Source organism: Odocoileus virginianus, chromosome 9 (assembly GCF_023699985.2).
Source record: "Odocoileus virginianus isolate 20LAN1187 ecotype Illinois chromosome 9, Ovbor_1.2, whole genome shotgun sequence".
Lineage (NCBI taxonomy): Eukaryota > Metazoa > Chordata > Mammalia > Artiodactyla > Cervidae > Odocoileus > Odocoileus virginianus.
Genome location: NC_069682.1, coordinates 14,847,984 through 14,871,436, shown reverse-complemented (window position 1 = coordinate 14,871,436; position 23,453 = coordinate 14,847,984). Strand labels below are relative to the sequence as shown.

General features: G+C 45.9%; 1 protein-coding gene, 2 long non-coding RNA genes and 1 other non-coding gene across 6 annotated transcripts in view; 3 read left to right on the top strand and 1 right to left on the bottom strand.

Annotated features, from left to right (window-relative positions):
• The window catches only part of CAMK1D (calcium/calmodulin dependent protein kinase ID), a 389,654-nt gene extending 382,905 nt beyond the window's left edge, over positions 1 to 6,749 (bottom strand). For 2 of the 3 annotated variants that reach the window (XM_070471985.1, XM_070471984.1), the window contains exon 1: positions 5,682 to 6,749. In XM_070471985.1, coding sequence (XP_070328086.1) covers positions 5,682 to 5,773 — 92 coding nt within the window. In that variant the 5' untranslated portion in view covers positions 5,774 to 6,749. The remainder of the gene's footprint in view (positions 1 to 5,681) is intronic. The other variant, XM_070471983.1, reaches the window with a different exon arrangement.
• Positions 4,724 to 12,411, top strand: LOC139036557 (uncharacterized). The gene is made up of 2 exons (XR_011489346.1): positions 4,724 to 5,320; positions 7,508 to 12,411. It is a non-coding gene; the product is annotated as an uncharacterized lncRNA (long non-coding RNA).
• Positions 12,412 to 15,801: 3,390 nt separating this feature from the next.
• Positions 15,802 to 19,659, top strand: LOC110137075 (uncharacterized). Its single transcript, XR_002313842.2, has 2 exons — positions 15,802 to 16,061; positions 19,400 to 19,659. It is a non-coding gene; the product is annotated as an uncharacterized lncRNA (long non-coding RNA).
• Positions 18,307 to 18,379, top strand: TRNAE-CUC (transfer RNA glutamic acid (anticodon CUC)). The gene has a single exon. It is a non-coding gene; the product is annotated as a tRNA-Glu (tRNA).
• Positions 19,660 to 23,453: the final 3,794 nt, after the last annotated feature.

The following is a 23,453-nucleotide window of genomic DNA, read 5'->3' as shown; positions in this document are numbered from 1 at the left end:
AGCCCTGCTGTGCTCAGAGAGCAGGTGTGCAGAAAATTCTTGGGAAAAAACTGACCAAAACCAACAAGTGGTATCTCTCTCCCAACCCCAAAGCCCACCCACACCCAACCCACCAACGACTCCTATGGTTCTCCTTCCATATGTTTCCAGAATCCAGCCACTTCTCATCACCTCCATAGCTGCACCCTCTCCCCGCCCTCTACCACCTTCTCCCCACTGCAATGGTTTCCACAGCCTCCAAGCTGGTCTTCCTGCTTCTTCCCTTGAATCTGCCTGTCCATTCTCAGCACAGCAACTGCACCCACGATGGAAACGCCCGAGTTATGTCAAGGTACACCCCTGTTCAAAACCCTTCAACATTTCCTATTGCTCTTAGAGCAAAATTACCAGGAACTTCAAGTCTTCCCTGGTGCCTCAGACAGTAAAGAATCTGCCTGCAATGCAGGCTTCAATCCCTGGGTTGGGACGATCCCCTGGACAAGGGAATGGCAACCCACTCCAGTATTCTTGCCTGGAGAATCTCAAGGACAGAGGAGCCTGTTGGGCTATAGTCCTTGGGGTTGCAAAGAGTCAGACAGGACTGAGCACTAACACTGTCACTTTCAAGGCCCTTTGGGAACCTCGACCAACCCTCCCCCAGCTCCACACCCCACTTTATCCCCTCAGCTCCCAAGCTCCTCCTGCTGCTCACCCACTTTCAGACACATGGGCCTCCTTGAAGCTGGGCCTTAAAAACACCAGGCCTGCTCCCTCTCAGGCCCTCAGCCCTTGCTGTTCCCTTCAACTGGAACATTCTACCTTCATCTCTTCGGGTCTTTATTCAAAGCTTAGCTTCTGGGCCAGGCCCTCCCTGGCCACCCTATTCAAGCTCCTATCACCCCACCCCACCCCACCCCTGCTCCTGCTCCAGAAAATCCCATTTCCCTGCTTTATTTCTCTTCCTAACGTGTCTACTATGTAACATACTCTACACTTTCCTGATTCATATTTTTAATTTTCTGGCTTCCTCACCAGAGAATAAGAAAGAAATGTGAGCTCCAGGAAAGCAGGCATTTGTGTCTGCCTGTTCTCTGCTGTGCCCACCCCCATCAGTGCCTCGAATATAGCAGGTGTTTGATCAATATTTTTAAATGTACAAGAGGCTGAATTTATCTCATGCCTCAAACAAAGGGCTGAGACATGCAAACTTCCAGCCAATACAGCATCTGGAATACCCTCTGAGAGAACTCTCAGGGTTGCCCACCCCTCTCTTTGCTCCTCTTGGAGGAGCATTCTTTCAAATGCTTCTCCCAGACTCTACTGTGAGTAGTCCCAGAACAAATACTCTCAAAACAGCCAGTCAAAAAAAAAAAAAAAAAACAGCCAGTCAAATACACAAATCACCAGGAGGAGATCTGCAATCTCCCCCTCCCCCAATATCCATACACCACCCCTCTACAACCCGAAAAGAACAGGTGAGTCTGTTTTCTACCCAGGCCTTCAGATAAGTCAATCACGTGTCCTCAACAGGTGTACTGATTGAGCAATTTCAGAAAAAGGCGTGTAAGTATGATACTAGTGGGGAAAGACAGTGCTGGCCTCACAGAAATTTCTATTTATACTCTTCCTAAAGTAGCACCCAGCAGGCACTCGTTTCATGAAGAAGCAAAGGCATTGTGCTACTGACATCAAGTGGGGTAAGAATTCCTGTCCTGAGCTCTGTCACCTTGCTACTACCCTGGGCATAAAAATGTCCCTCCAAATGGACCAAGCTGTTCTAGCTACACATGAAAGCTACCAGAAAATATAGTAAATGCCTCTCTTACCCAGACAAGCCAAAAAACCTTAGGGTTGTAAGAGCACTTGAAAATCATCCCATCTTCTCTGCCCCTCTGATGTGATAGGTGATGAAGCTAAGACCAGTCATGTGGACAAATGACCAAGTAGCCCACAGGCCACACACCTGACCAGTGGCTGAGCCAGACTTTGAACCCAGGCCCAAGACCTCCCTGGCGCCCGCTCCAGCCCCCTCAAACAGCAATTATTTCAACACAAAACATTTGGTCTGTAAGAAAAGCATGTATTCATACCCTGCAGAGATGAATGTCTATTTTCTAGGACGTGCCATTTCTGTACTCCAGGGGAAAGGAGGTGTATTGGAAGAACCATTCTCTGCCAACTATCAAGGTCTCTTCTGTTCAGATACCTTTCATGGTGTGGAAATTACAGAAGCCACTTCCATGAGTCTGGGGTAATTCCGGCACACCATGGTCAAAGCCTTCTTCCCATCCATATCCTTCTTCAGATGGCCTGTTTCATTTTCTCGGTTTAGAAGACGTGGAAGACATCTACCTATGGTAGAGGTGGCCTGAATGGCCTCAGCAAACCGCCACAGAAATGCTTACCACTCTTCATTGCTGTTACACAACATTTACTTGGCCTCATTTATTTGGGGTACCAGGGATCTGAAAACATGGCGTTGATTAATAAACAGTATTTAAGCCTTCCCACCTTGTTTGGAGGTAGGGTTAGGCCCTGGGATTTCCTTTTAAAGGAAGACACGCTGAAGGCCACAAGTTGAGAGGTTTCTCCAGAGACCTGGCTCAGGGGTGTATCAGAAAACCCAGGTCCAAACCACCCAAAGGGTCCTTTCCCCTACACTGTCCTTTGCTTCCTCCAGCTCTTTTCCTACCCTCTTGGACCACCTTCACTTTCATCTGCCCCCCACCCTCCAGCAAGGCCCTGCTAACTACACAATCTAAATGGCTTGACCCTTTGGCCTTCAACAGTAAACCTTCTGCTCCGCATGGAAAGGTACCTGAACCAGGCAGCCAAATATCAGATTACAAGGTCTGGCCAAGTGAATGCTCCTTGGGTCTTTACAATGCTTTATTTCCAAGGCATTTTAACAGCTGACAATCTGTCTCCTGGAAGGGCTTTCCTGCCTTAGGATCTTAAAGGCATATGGTAAAAGTGTGACAAAATGATTGGGCTTGCAGAGTACCCTGGAAATGAATTCCAATTGTTAGTGTTGAAGCCCCTGACTGATGCTAGGTTTCACTGCAAACAAGACCCCAAACTCAAAATCCACACTGATAGGAGCAGAAGCGACATCTATTTAGACTCAAGCTAAGGGTGCTGGACTTGGCCCTGGGGGAATCAGGAACCCTGAATTTTGGACCACTTCTAGAAAGTCCAAGAGACAAAAAGATGTTGATAATCCAAAAGTTACATGTTTGGATAATAGGTTACCCCATAATTATGTTTTAACTTAATATTAAAATTAATATAATTCTTTAATGTTAAAATTAGCTTCCCAAATACAAAAGTTAGTCAAATTATTAACATATGCTGTTAACTAATCCACAGAGTGGCTCAATATCATATGCATAATTATAAGTTGTTCTGCCTAGATTTGAGTATCAGCTCCACTTAATAAGTAGCTCCTGTTTGGCAGGTCACTTAATTCTCTTTGCCTCAGTCTTCCCATCTGCCAAGTGGGGATACTAGTAAATACCTACTTCATCAGGTTATCAAGAGAATAAAATGAGTTAATATCCATAAGGCACTCAGGATATCAACTGGTACTTGGTATTCATTTAATAAAGTCACCTATAATTACCTTTACTATTATCACCATGCTATTGAGTGAAAACATTTTGATCATCTTATTGTTTGTGTTTTGCTCTTCGAGAACTCCTGCCAGCAGGAAGGAACCATAGCCTGAAGCTCAATCCTTTCCAAGACAGAAGGCAAAGCTTTGGAATCCTAACAGAGACCCATCCCCAGGTTTATGGGGAACGTGGCTAGAGTCCAAGAAGCTGTTTTGCAAGAGCTCTCTGTTCTTTCCGGCATGCATCAGGCAAGTCCCCATCCTGCCCAGAAGTGGAACCACCACAGTCATCCTCAAACAGTGCCGACCACAGCAGGAGCCACACAGTGAAGCCACAGCTCACCGGGCTGAGCATCTCTGACCACTGAAGAGGTACAGTCTCAGGGCTCTCCTGGGGAGCAGGAGACAGTCAGGGGAGGTTGCATCTGTCAGCCTGGAAGCTGCAGGCAGAGGGACCAGCTCCAGGAGTTCCGGTGAGGATGTGCCAAGCAACGCATTCTCCTACCATAGGACTCCACTCTCTCCAGCCCCCTCATCCTCAGCCACATGAGAATTCTCAGCATGACCACAAAGGACACGCTTCTTCTTTCTCAGCAACTTAACCATCTCAAAGTCACTCCCCCAAATCCAAATAAACCTCAAGGGTAATTTTCTAAAGTTCTGACCAAATCTCACCCCTTAACTGGCCCATGCTAAGAGGCAGCCCCAAGCCCTTCTCTATGAAAATGCAAAGCTCTTTCTGTTTTCTTTCCAACAAAGACAAAAAGTCTACACCCACAGGTAGATTGGGTCCCTGAAGCGAGCACAAAATCTGGGAGACCCTATTCTCATTCTAGGTAAGTGTGCATCCCCAGGATCAGAAGCATGGAGGGATGCTTCACAACTTGGCTTTGGGGAACCCACTTCAGATATTGGGGTGGGGGAGGGAAAATGACCGAACTCAGTGGACCCTGAGTATGGGGCACAAAACAATCTGTGTTTGAAAATATGGTTCTGGAAAAGCAAACCAACCGCAATGACAAGTAAAAGGGGATTAAGAAGGCAGGAAAGAAGAGCACCCTAATTTGTCTTATGAAACACCTCCTCTTTCTCTTACCCGCTTGACCAACACCTCCATGAACCCCTGCAAAATGTTCAGCTCATACAACACGTATGTGTGTGAATATACATGCTTACATACTGATCACATGAGGGGAAGCAATAACTCCAACTCCAGGTTCTTCCAGCAGCAACCGATCCTCTTTCACTATCAGCCTCCCTACCTATTCTGAGGCGCTCGGAAACAAAACAAACAAAAACCAACTCTTGGGCAGAAAAGGAACAGCAGCTGAATGGAGCAGCACATGCCTGAGCCTTCCTGACATCGACTTCTGGTTATTTCTGCTTTCTTGAGATCAGCCACCAGCCTCGGACCACACACAGCCCTGGAGAGGAACCGCGGGAACAGAGACCCTCGCAGACCCTCCTTGGCGAGCCGCACTCCAGCGTGTGCTGCTGAACCTGGTGAAATGGACTGACGCTCAGGTAAGGCTCAGCCCACACGTGACCCTGCACACTGCGAAATTCCTCCCTTCCCTAATCGCGCGGCCATCCAAAATCTTGCCTACATCGAGTACGTGCGGATGTCAATTCTCTAAGACTACATGATGTTAGAACAGAAATGGGAATGCCCGGAGCCGATTTCCTCGTGACCACGTCTCTCGCCGACACGGTGCGCCCGTGCACACGGTGAGTAGACGCACGCAGCCAGTAAACAGGAATATCCACCATGCTCAGCCCACAGTCACGCGTGGGGAGAATGAGTCGAGAGGGCGGCGGTGTCAGGGAAGTGAAAAGTCGCCCGCCTGCGACTGTCCCCGAAATCCCAGGGCCTTCCCTGCCCCCGCGCGGCGCCCACTCGGGCACGCGGGGCGCAGACCCACGCGGCGGGCACGCGGGGGGCTCCGCAGAGCCGAGAACTGGACAATGAGAACGCGGCGACCCTCCGGTCCCTGCCGCGGTGGCGGCGACGGCGGCGGTGGCAGCGAGAGCCACCTCTGCACCCGCGGCCGCTGCCACCTCCACCCTCTTCTCCCTGGTCCCCACTTACGTTCCGAGGGTCTCCTTGAACTCGAAGATTTTCTTGATGTCTTCAGCTTGCTTTTTCCAGGAGGAGCTGCTCTCGCCGTTCTCCCGGGCCATGGCAGACGAGGGCGGCGTGCGCGGAGGGCGGCGAGACAGAGAGGCCAGGGGCGCAGGGGGCCGGGGTGGGCGCGCGAGGAGGGGGCGCCGGGGGGCGGTGGCGCGGGTGCAGCGGAGGCGCGGGCGGCGGCGCGCCGGTCCAGGAGGGTTGGGCGGGCGGCGCGGGGATGCTCGGCGCGGGAGCCGAGGAGACTTTGTGCTGCGGCAGAGCTTCCTCTTCTGCAGTTTCCTCTTTCACTCTCGCCGCCGCGGTCCCTCCCTGGCTCTTATTTCTGCGCGTCTCGGGCACAGACTTCCTGCCGCCGCTCGCCCGGCTCCTTTGCTGCCGGCTGCCAGCCTCACTTTCTGCTACTTTCTTGCCTCCCTTCTCCTCCCTCCCCGCCGCCCGCCCTGCTCCCTCCCCCCTCCTCCTCCCGCGGGCTCCCCGCCCTCTCCGGGCTCCCCGGCCGCCTCCCGCCTCTCCGCCTCCCGCGCGCCGCCGCCTTCGGGGATGTCCTGCTCCCCGGGAGCGCCGTGCCCCGGGCGCGGGGGCACCGCCGTCGCCGCCCGGCCACGCTCCCCGCCGCCGCACGCGCCCTGGAGCCCGGGAAAGGGCAGGTGCAGGGAACCCGGGCAGGTGCGGAAGTCGGGGAGCTTGCTGAAGGACCCCGGCCCTCCGGGGCTGCCTAATTAATTCTGCAAAGTCAAGTCTCGGGGGCGCGAGGGCTTTCCTCCCTGGCGGCGGGAGGGGGCGCCTCTGCGCTGCGCTTGGACGCGGCTGGAAGGGGGCGGGGGTGCGAGGCCGCCCGGATGCGGGGCGCCAAGGGCGGGGGCGTCCTCCCCCGGCGTCCCGGCAAGGCGCGGGGCCGGGCGGGGGCCGGTTGTTATGGCGACGAAAGGCGGCGGCGGGGATGCTGGCGGAGGTGGGCGTTGATTCGGGCCGCGCGGCGCCGGCCGGTGGCTGACGCTCCCGGAGCCTCACGACTTGGCGACTGGAGCTAATTCGCATTGCACCAAAATCGGCGCTCGAGTCCAATTACGGCCGGGGAAGGGGGCGCGCCGCGAGGAGAGAGCCGGGAGCCCTGGAGCCGGGGACGCGCAGGACGTGCCAGGCGCTGCCTCGTTTTCCCTTGGGGAGCTTAACTACCGGGGTTATCTGGCGGCCATGCAGCGGGTGGATTCGGGCTCCGTGCGCCGCCCAGGCTACCCCGGACCTGGGGCTGGAGCGGACCTGGGCGGGCCTGGACCGGCCTTCGCTCCAGCTCGACTCCTCCTGGTCTCTCCCTCTCTCCATCGGCCGAAACCTAGAGGCTTAGAGGAAAGTGAAGCTCTGCCCCACACCCTCCTCGCCAGGAGGGTTGCCCCTTGTAAGCCCGGCGGCGGCGGTGGCATGTCTTAGGGCATGTACCTGGAAATAGCGTTCCCCACCCCGCCGCCGCCCGGCCTTCCATCTTCGAGTTGCATTTTGACTGCCCATTCTCCTTCCGTGTCCACCTGTCAGAGGGCGATCCACATGCGGATGCCCATCCTCAACCTGCGGGGACTCTTGTTTCAAAAAATTGTAGTTTTCTTCGTATCAAGACTATCACTCCCTGAGGGTACGTCGACTGAGTTGGATAAACAACCTTATGTCTTGATTGCTGACACCTGTCCCACTTACCCAGGACTGTTCCAATTTCACTGTGGAAAGGTGGGGGGGGGGGGGGATTCTACTGCCTGAAAACTTGTCTAGCACCTTCTTTCTCGTTCTGACAGGCTGGATGCAGGCCTACTGCCCTCCCAGAAGCCGTCTGGACTCTGCCGCGGCCCTCACCCAAGGAGGTGGGAAGATAACCTGGCCTGCCCAGTCCCCCACATCTGCGTGCTGGATTCTGTCTTTCAGGGGCTGTTAGCTTAAGGCTCTCCGTGCTGGGGAGAGCAAATAGGGGATCTTGCTATTAGAAACTGACTAAATCGACAAACCCAACTTCCACCGTGAATTACTAAGGAACCTCTCAAAGTTGGGGCCTGTCACCAAAGGCAAACAGCACCACTTCAATAAGAAATATGTTTGAAGAACTGTACTATCGTCTATTGGGGTCAAAGGTTAGGCAGTAAGAAGAGTAGGAGCCAGGCATGACTGAGATCCCAAGGGACATTCTCCCGTGCCCGCCATATGCATCTGCTTATCCTTTTTCGCTCTTTTCCCGTCCTCGCACTTCTTCTTATCCAGTTCTTCCCTATTTCACTCTTGCTCCCTGCCTACAGATTATTGTGCCACAAGAGTGCACAATAACAACCCTCAGTCTCAGCTTTTGTCCACAGAACTAAAGAAGTGGTGATGCTAAAGAAGTGGTGTACTGTCGCAAGTGCTACAGGGAGCTGTCTGTTTCTTTTGAATTTTCCATGTGCAGGCGTGCTAAGTCACTTCAGTCTTGTCCAACTCTGTGCAGCCCTATGGACTGTAGCCCACCAGGCTCCTCTGTCCATGGGATTGTCCAGTAAAGAGTACTGGAGTAGGTTGCTGTGCATCCTCCCGAGGATGTTCCTGACCCAGGGATCAAACTCCCATCTCTTAGGTCTGTATTGGCAGGCAGGTTCTTTACCACTAGCGTCACTTGGGAAGCCCCTGAATTTTCCATAATGATGTTCATTCAAAGCTAAGTTATCCTCAGCAGGACTAGATCCTAGAGAAAAAAAAAATCAAAAGTTTGATGGGAGTTGAGGTCAAACCAAAGGAATGACACAAAGAAGGAGGTGGAAATGCCAAAGACAAATTCAGTCTGGCTTTAGCATGATCATTCCTCCCTTACTGGACACCATGTTAAATAAGAGATCTTGACCTTGGGAACCACCATAGAAAACAAAACCACCATTCCCTGAGAATGATTAAACCTTAGCCTGTAAATGGCTTAGTTCTGTTTGCTTGAGGACCCTTGATTGGATAACCATGTCCTCCAGCTACCATGTCTTTTAGAGGACTAGGTGATGGCTGTGAACTCTTCATTCAACTCCAGCTCCCATTGTCAATTGGTTATTACCTATCAGTCAAAAGCTGTCCATTCCCTAAGAATTCCACTGCAGAAAGCTCTGCTAGATATTCTAAATTACTAACCTTTAGGTCCCAAGTCTTTATATTTCCTTAAAGCCCTTAAAATTTTTATTAAAGAACCTGAAGAACAAGTTGTTTAATAACTCATCATTAAAGACTTACCAATTTTGTGCCTATCAAACTCTTTCCAACCATCAGACCTGCCAATAGATCAGGCTTGTATGGCCCAGGTTCAGAACTGGGTGGGTGGTGTGGGGGAAATATATAGTATCTAAAGCAAATGTGTAGATTATAACTAAAACTCTCTAAATTACCTCTATTCAGCCTTTGGGGCTTCCCAGGTAGTGCAGTGGAAAAGACAGTCTTTAGTACCTAAAATGATAAACCAGGAGCACAAGCTGGGGGTGGTAGAAAGAACTAGAAAGTCTGGGAAACTAGGGTCAAGTTCCAAGTCTGTTGCTAAATTTTTCTTTTTTTCTTTTCTTGGCCCAACTAGGAATCAAACTCAAGCCCTCAGCAGTGAATATATAAAGCCCTAATCACTGGACCCCCAGGGAATTCCCTCAAAATTTATTTTTTAAAATTGTATGTGACAAGAACTTGCTCATGGAATACAGGGCAAGATGGTAAAAGGAATTAAAACTGAAGCTGGAATGCTCAGGAAAGAATCAGGAAACAATAAAATCACAGATATAAAGACTACATTGGAAATGGAACAAGGAAATTGACTTCAAAAAACTTCTTAAAGGATATAGAAAACAAGAATAGTGAAAAAATAAAATGGAAATGGGCAAAGATGAGCTAGAAAGTTATATGAAACATGAAGTTCAATGTATTCATAAATGGTATGCCTTCAGAAGAGACCGCAGTAATGGACCAAAAAATATTTCAAGATATTATTCAAGAAAACTTTCCAGAAATGAAGACCTTAATCTACAGATTGAAGGGGAACAACATGTATTAAAAAATATACAGATGATCAATAGGAAGACATGTCCTCATAGAACTACTTATCTCCAAAGAAATAATCCTTTATTTTTCTCAGAAAAACAAAAAAAAAGTCAAGTTATTTGTAATGGGAAGTATATATATCAGCCTTTCATAGGCTTCAATAGCCACACCCAATGATAGAGGCTATGTTTATAAAGTCCCTAAGGCAATTAATTGTGATAAAAGAATTTCGTGATAATAACTAACACTTACTGAGATCACATTATGCATCAGGCTTTCCTCTAAGTGCTTTACCATGTTTATAATCCTCACATCAATTATATGAAGTAGGTAATATCTCTATTCTTACTTTGTAGAGGAGACCAAAATTTGGAATGGTTTAGAAGCACACATGAAGTATGAATGAATAAAACCCAAGCAGCCTGGCTCCAGAGCCCTGGTCTTAAGTGTTGCACTGTAATCCTGCTATCAAAGTGTTGCTCAAATAAAAGGCATCAGACAAACAGTGAGAAATTATTACTGAAGAAGGAGGGAGTGGATGTTGAGCAGGCAAAGGTGATAGATGCCCCCTAAAATATAAATATCTCTTTAATGAAGAAAAACAGGAGAATGATAGTTGTTCAAAACTAAAACACGGTAATCAAATGACTACCAACTCCAGAAATGTATCTTTGTTTACATTTGCTTGTTTTAGTTCCATTATTTTCCAAACCTCAAGGAACTTTTAAGTGAACTCACTCCCTTGGGTCTTTACCTGGTGGACATCACATTTATCTTCCTACCTTAGATCTGAAACAAGTCTTTGGGTTGTTTTCCAATATTCTCCTAGACCTGGATCTTGCTCTTTTAAAGCTGACATTGAAACACAGTCTTGTCGGTTCATATTAGAATTAAGAGTCTAGTCTTAGTTCAGTGAGGTGCATTTGACAACACGCACAGGTGCATTTATAAAATTGAGGACACTAAAAAAATAAGAAAAAAATTCCTACTGGTCCAGTGGTTAGGACTCAATACCTTCACTGCCGAGGCCCCAGGTTCAATCCCTGGTCAGGGTGCGATGATCCTGAAAGCCATGCAGCACAGGCAGAGAAATAAATAAAAATAAAATCGAGGACACTGAAAACAGTAAACACTGAAAACAGTCCCCTCTTACATGGGGAACCAAGCCTAAACAAAAATGGCACCTCCTCTGATTTTCTACCCAGATCAGGATCTACAACAGACATTGAAATAGAATCTCATCAATTTATATTTAAACTTAATGGTATACTCCAAACAACTGAAGGAAGTACACTGGATGATGCATTTACAAAATTTGAAGGCATTTAGTCAATAAATACACTGTTTCACATAAGCAAAGCCAAGCCTACACAACCACCACAATGGCCTCAAAAAAAATTGCCCATGAAGGCTAATTTTTCTCCAAAACCCCAAATCTTTAAAAAAAAAATCTTTTCCTGTAAAGATGAGTAATTATCCAAAGATGGGAGCCTAAATGTAAGATGTTCTTTCTTCCTTTTTAGCTACTTGAACCACAAATACTTAAATTGAACCACAAACATGTTTAGAATATAATAGTCAAATAAGGAGAAAAAACAATCTTAAGAAACATCTTCTAAATAGGCACATGAAAAATTGCTCATCATTGCTAATTATTAGAGAAATACAAATCAAAACTATAATGGGATACCACCTCACACTGATCAGAATGGTCATCATTAAAAACTACAAATAAATGATGGAGAGGGTGTGGAGAAATCGGAACTCTCCTACGCTGTTGGTAATGTAAATTGGTATAGCCACTATGGAGAATAGTATGGAGGCTACTTAAAAAATTAAAAAATAGAATTGCCAAATGATTTAGCAGTTCCACTCCTGGGCATATATCCAGAGAAAAACGTGGTCCAAAAAGATACATGCACCCCAGTGTTCACTGTGGCACTATTTACAATAGCCAAGACATGGAAGCACCCGAAATGTCCATTGACAGATGGATTGATAAAGAGGGTTTGGTACATATATAATGGAATATTACTCAGCCATTAAAAAGAATGAAATAATGCCACTTGCAGCAACACAGATGGACCTAGAAATTATCATACTAAGTAAGTCAGAAGGAAAAAGACAAATACTATATGACGTCACTTTATGTGAAATCTAAAATACGACACAAATGAATAAATTCTGAAAAACAGAAACACAGACATAGAGCAGTGGTCCCCAACCTTTTTGGCACCAGGGATCAGTTGCATGGAAGATATTTTTGGCATGGACCTGAGTGGAGGGCATGGTTTCTGGATCATTCAAGCACATTTCATTTATTGCCCACTTTATTTCTGTTATTGTTTTATCAGCTCCACTTCAGATCATCAGGAGTTAGATCCTGGAGGTTGGGGACCCCTGACATAGAGAACAGATTTGTGGTTTCCAAGAGGGAGGGGAAGTGGAGGGGGGGAGAAGGATTGGGAGTTGGGATTAGCAGATGTAAAGTATTATAGGATGGATAAACGACAAGGTCCTACTGTATAGCACAGGAAACTAGGTAGTTTATGATAGTAATAGAAAAGAATATGAAAAAGAATGTGTATATGTATAACTGAATCACTTTGCTGCATAGCAAAAATTAGCACAACATTGTAAATCAATTGTATTTCAATAAAATTTTTAAAGAAGGAGATGTCTTCCAGTGTTTGTAAATCATCAGTTGTGGCTGATGAATTGTAACACCAGTGGGCTGATATTAACCATGTTCTGAGTGCCCTACTTTCTCTGTGAGATATTTGTTGAGCTTATATTTTTTGAAATAAACACATTCGAAAAATGAACAAAGCGCAGTTCCTGCCCTCAAAACACTCCAACACAAACACACAGACAGACATGTAAATAGGTGCATGCTCAGTTGCTCAGTCATGTCCAACTCTTTGTGAACCCATGGACTGTAGGCCGCTAGGCTCCCCTGTCCATGGGATTTTTCCCAGCAAGAATACTGGAGTGAGTTGCCATTTCCTCCTCCAGGGGATCTTCCTGATCCAGGGATCAAACCTCCTGCATTGGCATGCAGATTCTTTACCCCCAAGCCACGTGGGAATCCCTATGTAAATAAGTAGCAAGAATAAAATGTGATGGAGGCTATAATGGAGGTTTGCAGAGAGTACTGGGGAAGCATAGAACAGAAAGGGCCTGGAAGTGTCAGAAAAGACGGGAAAAAGGAAGACTTTTGAACTGGGTCTGGAAGGAGTATCCGTAAGAAATTGCCAAGGAGAGAAGGGAGGGTGCATGCAGATTTCAAGCAGGAGAAAAAGCATGTGTGAAGGAACAAAATTCAAAGAAAGGGATATCCATCAGAATAGCCTGGTGACAATCCCCAAGTCTTGGTGGTTTATAGAACAAAGTTTTGTTTCTCACATTCATCAGTCGGCTGGGGACCTGCTGGCAGAGTAACCGCCACCTTGGACTTGGCTGGTCCCTGTGGCAGAAGGAAATTAAGCCAGGTTTGCACAGCAAGTAGTTGATTGCTTTGTCCTGGAAGTGACACACATCACCTCCACTCCGGCCAGAACTAATGACACAGACTCACCCACCAAGAGGACCTGGAAATGAGAGCTGGAATGATCTGGTGGATAGCGCTAATGGCTACCCCAAAGGCACTGCAGAAGGCTGCACATTCAGGAAATGGTGCTGGGGGCAGGGTGAGCAGGGGCTGGACATTGGGAGTTAGAATCCAGTGAACAGACAGGGGAACACAGATTAGACTGGAAGAAATTAAAGGGCCTGTTTATGAAAGGCCTCAACTGTCCTTCCTTTGGGCCGCAAAAATTTTAAGGGATTCAATAAGTGTCACAATCAGGGTTAAAAACAGTCACACTCCGCCTTGCAGTTCAGGAGTGCCTGTCACCCACAGAAAGTAAATGGGCCTGTGGCTGCTCTTCTGATCCTAGTAGAACACAGCCTTGACTGTGACAGAACCCTGGATACCATTGAAGGAATTCCAACCAAAAGCTCCAGAGAAGACTGCGGTGTTGCTTCCAGTATTGCTACTTCTGACATTAGTATATTTCAAGTTCTAGGCTTTAAGAAATCTTAAGGTCTGGGCAAGGTCGTATGTGCCAGGGATGAACTGATTAGCTGGGATTCTGAAATGCAATCTACTTTAGGGGTATCTCTGCAAGCATGAGTCTCAGAGACAGTCAGGGGCATCACTGAGTCCAGTAGAGTCCCGGTGTCCTATTATGGTGAGTGGGTGGGCACACCAAGTAAGAGTGACTTTGCAAGCAGCCTGATACAGGAGATAAGCAAACGAGTAATCAGGTTTGTCAGCCAGTCTGGTAAGACTGTTTGCAAGTTCAGGGGACTACAGCAAAACAGTGGAGTGTGTACAACAGTGGATTTCAACACACACACAGACATAACTGGAGTGAATGGCATCGAGTTTGTGTTTCGATATTGGTACACTGAGTGCAGGCACAAACCAGAGCCAAGTGTTGAAATGAAAGAACCCAGGTCTCCTCTGACATCTAACCCACTCCCTGACTTTAGCCATTTTCCAATCCTTTCTCCAAAAAAGGAGACCATATGAGTATGAATGAGAAAACACCAGCAAAGAACTCTGGACTTCTCAGAAGAAAGTCAGAAGGTACACATGAGGTGTTAATAGTATACACCTTTTCTTTTTAATAGCTGTCATATCTGGGGACTTCCCTGGTGGTCCAGTGGTTAAGACTCAGTATTTCACTGGTGCAGACCTGTGTTCGATCCCTGGTCAGGGACCTAAGATCCCCAAAACCTTATGGTGCGGGGAAAAAAAAAAATAGTAATAACTGTCACATGTGGCTCTTTGTCTTTTACCTGGATTATAAAATGAATGTTTTAAAAAGAAAAAATATTCTACCCAAAATATATCCACCCACAAGATTTCCACTAGGTGGTTGCATTTCATATTCAATGTCAATAATCTGGGAATGCCTTGGAGTCTTGTTTCCAGGAGGGGTTTTCTAGCTGCAAGAAACAGCCTCATCAGCCAGATCCTGCCAATACCTTATTCCCTAAGAGTGCGTTGACACTGTGGGCATTAACTCTTCAAAATCAAAACTTTAAAAAAATCTATAAACAGGAACATATTAGCATTTTTGTATAAACCATAAACCTACAAGTGGAGACCACTATTATATTTTATAAAAGCAAATGTTTTTTTTTAAAAAAAGAAGCAAATGATTTGTCAGTTTTTAAGAAGGATATGCTCCTTGGAGTTGACGGTGCCCCTGGAGGCCTTCATGGTTCTTCTATTTCTCCAGAGTGTTTCTAAAAGCAGAGGAAAGGTAGGGGAAAATATTCCCCCCAAAATTATGAGGCAAAAAAAAAAAAAATCATTTAAGTACTTCTCAGCATTCCTGGTCCAACAGCTTTTTTCCACAGTTCACAGACTGAGGCAGCCATGGCATTTATACCCCAGATGGACATAAACCAGACTGTGGAATTATTGAGGCATTAACTACACCCATGATGAAGTGTCGGCTCTCTAGACCTCATGCAACTGCTGGCCTAAAACTCACACATTGAGGCAAGACATTTAAATTACCAGCCAGAAGAAGAGCCTTTCTTCTAATTGAATTCACACAGGAACTCAGAAAGGGGCCAAGTCAGGAACTTGGGCCCGAGTAGCCCTGGAGCGCCCCTCCTTCCTCAACACTCTCCTCCCAAGAAAGTCCGGGCTTCCAGATCTCAGACAGCTCGGCGGGCCCCTCAAGGTTAGCAATGCTGTTTCCCATCGAACCAGCCAGAAACAACACTGGAAGTGGGTTTATTTTTACCCCAGGCTTTGTCATCTATCATTACTAAAATACTAAGAGACAGGTTTTGGCTGAGTATCCTGTAGAATATTCAAGATCTCCGTGTAGGATCTGGCTCTCCATCTCTCACGTTTGTCTTATTTGGAGTGTACTCCTTCTCCCTGCCAAGGCTCCATTAGCAAGGATGTCTGTGTTCCAAATGAGACGCCATCTCTCTTGGTTGGACAACTGAAAGATTCAGTGATGATGTCATAATGTAGCCCTTGTGACATCACCACTCCTTTCATGGAAACAAATCCTTGGTACCCTGGATGACATGGTATATTTAACCAGAGGGATGGGGGAATAGGTGTCAAAGGTGTCAACATCTCTTGCAGGTTTCTTCAGCATGCAGACATACAGCAAAAACTCACTTTACTGAGGGGCCTTTTCTCCAGATTCAGGTATATTTCGGGGAGAGGATCTTTTCCTTGATCTCCAAAATGGAAATTATATCACCTACTGGTGTGATGCCTTCTTGAACCACAGACCCAGCTGTAAGGTAAATCCCCCTTATCTTCTACATGACATTCAGACTAGATGCTCGTGGTTTGCAGAGTAATCTGTTTATGGAACTGGACATACATCTCCTTCCTCATCCTCCTTTCCAGCCAAGCAAACTTGTTGGCTCCTCTTGGAGCAAATCCACAGTCAGTTACTGGGCCCAGCACTATGCTGAGTCCGGCCCCATCAATCCCTTTGCTCTCGCTTCCTTTTTTAATTTCCAGTTCTTTCCTATTTGCAGTGGACTTTTACCCAAGCACCAGACTGCCTGCCCTTCTCAAACTCAACAAATACTTCTTTCAGTATTTTTTGACAGATGTTCCCAAAGGTGCAAGTCTATGCAGAAAAGAATGGAGCCCACAGTTCATTTCTATCAAAAAGATCAGAAGTTGTACTGCCTCTGAGCAAATAATTGAAATAAGGGCTTGGGGTGAAAGCCAAGGGTCACCATCTATGACCTTTATATTTCTCATTACATGACAACTCTCATGCAAAAATCTTGGCAGCAAAATCTTTGTTTCTCACATCCATACACATTTATAAATAAGCACTAAAGCCAAATTCAGAAACAAAATATCCTGGAAAGGGTTTAAGTCCTGTAGTGGTCACTTCCTGGTCCTGAGGATGAATGGCTCTGGGGCCAGGCTCTTGCCAGTTACCTGAGGGGCTCTATGCTGCCTGCTTTATGTTGAGAAAGTGGGGTTTCCCCAGATCTCCCACATGTACTCCCCTCATACACCTGTAAAGACCTTACTTTTGCCCATGGCATTCCCAAAGGAGGTTTAAGTCACCAGGCACTTAAAACCTGAGACACAGGGGGTTTGAAGCAAGACAGCCTTCACCACATCCATTTAGAACTCCAAAATCCAGCCTTGTTCTCAAATCCCTGGGGTTGCTTCAAGATGTCTCCTGCATGACCAAGCATAGAGCTCCAATTCCTTCCTCATCACCATACTACCACACCTCACCCCAAGTCAACAACCACACTGTAAGAATTTTATCTCAACCCTCCTACGGATCCCTGGCAAAAGGTCAGTGTGGGGGTTTTCTTCTGTTGCTTGGCTGACTCAGATCTCTCCTCTCCCCATGCTGCCTTGAGGAGGCCAAGGTTCCAGGTTTTCTGGTTTCAAAATAAATTGGCAGAAATCTGAAGTGATGCCAATAACGCCCTCCTGCCCTCAGGCATCTGGGTCCCAGTGGGAGGTCTCTTAGCAACCAGGCTCAAATCAAATATTTGGGCATCTGGACACATTCAGATTGGGATGAGCTCATCAACAAAAACTTCTCTCTTTCCCTCAGCCCAGATACTGAGAGTTAGAAAAGAGTGCTGAGCCCCCTCAATCACCTCCCTGCACTGGGAGAAGCTGTGACTCATGACAAGTGTTCAATCAGAGGCAGCCCCGGGCTGGCAGGCCAGGTATCTGGCTTCCATTTCTGTCTCGATACGTATCATTGGATGAGACTCTTGAACTTTTTTGTTGCTGTGCCGACATAAAGCCCAAAGTTTTCATTTGACGCTCCGCATGCAGTCTTTTCACCAAAAATCAGAATACTCAGGGTCACAGAGGGTGTGAGCTTGTTCAATTCAGACGTGAACCAAGAGGAAGAAGGCTTTCAGAGCCCTCTTCCGCCATCTGCATCCTCCCTGCAAAATCCCCCACCAGTGACAAATGGTGAATGGGAGGGAGAAGGGGGCTTATGGGTGCTGGCAAGAAAGTTCCACATTTTGACTTTTCCAGTCCAAACCCCCAGGTTTATGCTGCCCTGTATACTCCAGAAAGACTTGCTGTTGTTCAGTCGCCAAGTTGCATCCAACCGTTTGCGATCCCATGGACCGCAGTATGCTAGGTCTCCCTGTCCCTCACCATGTCCCAGAATTCGCCAAGTTGTCCTTTGAATTGCTAATGCCATCCAGCCATCTCATCCTCTGTCGGCCCCTCCTCCTCCTGCCCTCAGTCTTTCCCAGCATCAGGGTCTTTTCCAATGAGTCGGCTCTTTGCATCAGGTGGCCAAAGTATTGGAGCTTCAGCTTCAGCATCAGTCCTTCCAATGAATATTCAAGGTTGATTTCCTTTACGATGGACTGGTTTGATCTCCTTGCTGCCCAAGGAACTCTCAAGAGTCTTCTCCAGTACCGGAAAAGACTACACACACCAAATTTGGCTTTGGATGCTAATTCAAACTGATAACTTCATATACAAGGGAGGCCAAATGGAGCTTTTAAATCCTAGTCTCCTGGGAATTCCCTGGTGGTCCAGTGGATAGGACTCTGCATTCTCACTGCTGAGGGCCCAGGTTCGATCCCTGATCAGGGAGTTAAGATCCCACAAGCCATGCAGTGCAGCCAAAAAAAGGCATTATCTTTCAAGAGATGGACTGGTCAGGGCTCCCCTTCCTCAACCAGCATGTACCCATCATAATTATCCATTATACCACCCCCTGGGCTTTTTGAGTTGCTTATTTCTGTGTGCACAGATGTCTAACCTCTTCATTGAGTCCCAGAAGAAAAATGCATGTCTCATATTCCCTTACCACCTTTTAGGTCACCTCACCCACAGCCCTGGGGGCAAACACCACTAGGTCCTAAAGAAACACTGAATGTAATGAGCACCCAGACCCCACAACCCTGAGGATGCTCCAAGGTGGCAGCTTGAAGGGCTCTCCCAGCAGGAAAAGTCATCTCTTCCTTCAGTGGAAACAAGAAGTTGGAGGGCAGTAAGGGTAGTGAAAGGAGCGTGGGCTCTGGAGTCAGCACCGTTGGTTGGCCTCCCCACTCTCTAGCTGTATGGTCTCAGGCACATTACCTAAGCCTCTCTCAGAAAATGAAAGTCACAGTAGTACCTGCTTTGCTGGATTTTTTTCAAACAATTAAATCATCACTGTAAAGCATCTAGCCCAAACATAGTCAATAAGTATGGTTCTTATTATCATTTTTTTACCCAATCATTTAATCATTAAATAAAAGTATCCTTGGATTACTTAGCTTTCTGATTACAAAAGTATTTTAATTATTTATCTAAAAAGCTGCAGAAGAGTATGGACTGAATAGTCAAGCACGTCAGCTTCAAAGACCTGAGTTTAAATCATATAACCATTTTTAAATCACTCCTTGGTCTGTTTTAAAAAAAAAAAGGTATCTGTAGCAACAATAATTGATAGTCCACTTATTTGATTAATTTTGGTACGAGGAACATAGAGAAGTTGATCTTTAGGATTCAGTGGTGACCCTGACTTCTGTGTCATACACCCTTCTTCCTTAATCTGCTTTAAAAGCTGCCTGAGCTGTTCTCTGCAAGGCTCAAGGATCAGTTTTTGTTGATTTTGTTTATACTGTAGAAGATGATGCCTGACTTCAAGCACTGAAAGACATGCTTCTTTGGAAGAGAGCCTGAGCAAGACTTGACAGTAGACATAGTTTATCCTGTTTACTGTCATCAGCAAATAAAGAAGCCAGCATTATCTCTAAAAGCCTCAAACTGGAAACAGCCCAAGGGTCCAACAGGTCAAGACCATGTTTTCACAAAGCAATGGAATACAATTGTATTGATCCAACCACCAGGTTTATAAAATAAAAAAGAGGAATAGGATCTTCTAAATTGTAGCTGTTATAAGGATTTGAGCTTGATCCCCAAGAGTACACTTTTCCAATATGTTTTTATTTTAAAACACGTGTATTAATATGCGGTATTTGTTTTTCTCTTCCTGACTTACTTCGCTCTATGTGACAGACTCTAGATCTATCCACATCCAGAGAAATGGCACAGGTGAACCTATTTCCAGGGCAGGAATAGAGACACAGAGAGAACGGACATGTAGACACAACAGGAGGGAGGAGGTGTGGGGCAAACGGGGAGGTTGTCACACGTTCACTGCTGTGTGTGAAACGGACAGCTAGTGGGGGGCTCCTGCGAGCACAGGGAGCTCAGTTCAGTGCTCTGTGACGACCCAGAGGAGCAGGACAGGGGTGGGGTGGGAGGGAGGTGGGGGGGGGGGCGGTATGTGTACATACAGCTGATTCACTTTGCTGTACGGTGGAGACTAACACAACACTGCAATTATACTCCCATGAAAAAATAAAGTACATGCAATAGCCGTTTACTCTATTCAATGTCTATTGAGCATCTGCTATGCATCTGGCATTGCTGGGGAAACACCATGGAAAACAATTCACCATCCTCATGGAGCTGCCATTCTAGTGTGAGACACAGATAATAAAGAAAAATGGTACCTCTTTACCAAAAATTTTCACATTTAAGTTTTACAGGCAAGTTGTCAAGTAGTTAGGATTTCCTGAACACATCTGATAGATAGGGGAACATAAATCGGACAATGTCAGTAGCTAATAAGTGACAGACCTGGGATTTAAACCTAAGTCATCTGGTACTTCCACTCCTGGCAGTAGCAGACTAAGCAATTCAGATCAACCCTCCCATCAAAGGCAACTTTAAAAGCTTTGATGAAATATTTGTTTAATTTTCTTAAAAGCATCAAAGCAATAATAAGGTAGTGAAGGAACACCTGCCAAAACCTAGGAAAGGACAAACCCCAGAGAGGCTGGCCTAGCCCACAAAGCTTTTATCCAAAAGTATTTGTCAATCTGGAAAAAAAAAAAAAAAAACAACTTTGAAAATAAGCTCTTGCTTTCATAGCTTCACAAGACCAAGGTCCAGAGCCTGTCAAAGTTGGGGATTCAGATAAATACTCACCATTTTAAGCTGGGTCCCTGGGGTGAGAGAGCAGAGGGTAGCCCTCGGGCTTTTAACCGGTTCACAGCCTTCAGGCTTGTAACACGTTCACATCAGAACTGAGATCAGGGAATCACAGGTTTTGCACTTGGACCAAGGTGGCTTCAGACAGGAAGTGAATCCCTGAATACATTCAGTGCCACGTACGTATACACGTGTCTGTGTGCTCCGTTACTCAGTCATGTCTGGTTCTTTGCGGCCACGTGGACTGCAGCCCTTCAGGCTCCTCTGCTCCTGGACTTTCCCATCAAGAACACTGGAGTGGGCTGCCATTCGCTATTCCAGAGGACCTTCCCAAGTTAGGGATCCAACTTACACCTCTGCGTCTCCTGCATTGGATTCTCCACCACTAGCACCACTTGGGAAGCCCCATGTATGCACATACATGTATATACATAGGTGAGATAAGAAAGCCTTCCTCGTGATCAGTGCAAAGAAACAGAGGAAAACAATAGAATGGGAAAGACTAGATATCTCTTCAAGAAAATTAAAGATACCAAGGGAACATTTCATGCAAAGATGGGCACAATAAAGGACACAAATAGTATGGACCTAACAGAAGCAGAAGATATTAAGAGGTGGCAAGAATACACAGTAGAACTATACAAAAATGATCTTCATGACCCAGATAATCACGATGGTGTGATCACTCACCTAGAGCCAGACATCCTAGAATGCAAAGTCACGTGGGCCTTAGGAAGCATCACTGCAAACAAAGTTAGTGGATATGACGGAATTCCAGTTGAGCTACTTCAAATCCTAAAAGATGATGCTGTGAAAGTGCTGCACTCAATATGTCAGCAAATTTTGAAAACTCAACAGTGGCCACAGGACTGGAAAAGGTCAGTTTTCATTCCAGTCACAAAGAAAGGCAATGCCAAAGAAGGTTCAAACTACTGCACAATTGCACTCATCTCACATGCTAGCAAAGTAATGCTCAAAATTCTCCAAGCCAGGCTTCAATAGTATGTGAACCATGAACTTCCAGATGCTCAAGCTGGATTGGAAAAGGCAGAGGAACCAGAGATCAAATTGCCAAAATCTGCTGGATCATTGAAAAAGCAAGAGAGTTCCTGAAAAACATCTATTTCTGCTTTATTGACTATGCTAAAGGCTTTGACTGCATGGATCACAACAAACTTTAGAAAATTCTTCAAGAGATGGGAATACCAGACCACTTTAGCTGCCTCTTGAGAAATATATATGCATGTCAAGAAGCAACAGTTAGAACTGGACATGGAACAACAGACTGGTTTCAAATCAGGAAAGGAGTTTGTCAAGGCTGTATATTGCCACCCTGCTTATTTAATTTACGTGTAGAGTACATCATGAGAAATGCTGAACTGGATGAAGCACAATCTGGAATCAAGATTGCCAGAAGAAATATCAATAACCTCAGAAGTGCAGATGACACCACACTTATGGCAGAAAGTAAAGAAGAACTAAAGAGCCTCTTGATGAAAGTGAAAGAGGAGAGTGAAAAATCTGGCTTAAAACTCAACATTCAGAAAACTAAGATCATGACATCTGGTCCCATCACTTCATGGCAAACGGATGGGGAAACAATGGAAACAGAGACAGACTTTATATTTTCGGGCTCAACATCACTGCAGATGTTGACTGCAGCCATGAAATTAAAAGACGCTTGCTCCTTGGAAGAAAAATTATGACCAACCTAGACAGCATATTAAAAAGCAGAGACATTATTACTTTGCCAACAAAGGTCCGTCTAGTCAAAGCTGTGGTTTTTCTAGTAGTCATGTATGGATGTGAGAGTTGGACTATAAGGAAAGCTGAGCGCTGAACAATTGATGCTTTTGAACTGTGGTGTTGGAGAAGACTCTTGAGAGTCCCTTGGACTGCAAGGAGATCCAACCAGTCCATCCTAAAGGAAATCAGTCCTGAATATTCATTGGAAGGACTGATGCTGAAGCTGAAGCTCTAATACTTTGGCCTGCTGATACAAAGAACTGACTCATTTGAAAAGACCCTGATCTTGGGAATGACTGAAGGTGGGAGGAGAAGGGATCGACTGAGGATGAGATAGTTGGGTGGCATCACCAACTCAATGGACATGAGTTTGAGTAAACTCCAGGAGTTTGTGATGGACAGGGAAGCCTGGCATACTGCAGTCTGTGGGGTCACAAAGAGTTGGACATGACTGAGCAACTGAACTGAACTGAATTTAACATATGTCTATGTATAGACATATGCATATTAGTATGTTCATTTATATGTACACACACACACATATGTATTAATATCAAATGCCTACCAGGAGAATTGAAACACCCAAGAAAACTGGTACTTATGAGCAAAAAGAGCAGAAACAGTCAAGGGTGGGACCAGGCCCACAGAGACTTCAGAAATGGGAATTCTTACACTATTAAACAACTTAGTATATTCAGAAACATATATGCCATACATGAAAATTGTGACAGAGAACTGGAAACTATAGGAAATTACATAAAAGATTTTTAAAAGAGCCACATAGAAATTTTCAGACTGGGAAATATGATCACTAAAGTTAAGAAAAAAATCAATGGCTGAGTTAATAGCAGATAATCACAGCTAAACTGAGATTTGTGAACTGGCAGATAGGGCAGAAAAAAAAAACTATTCAGAAATCAGTTTGAAAGGGGGGA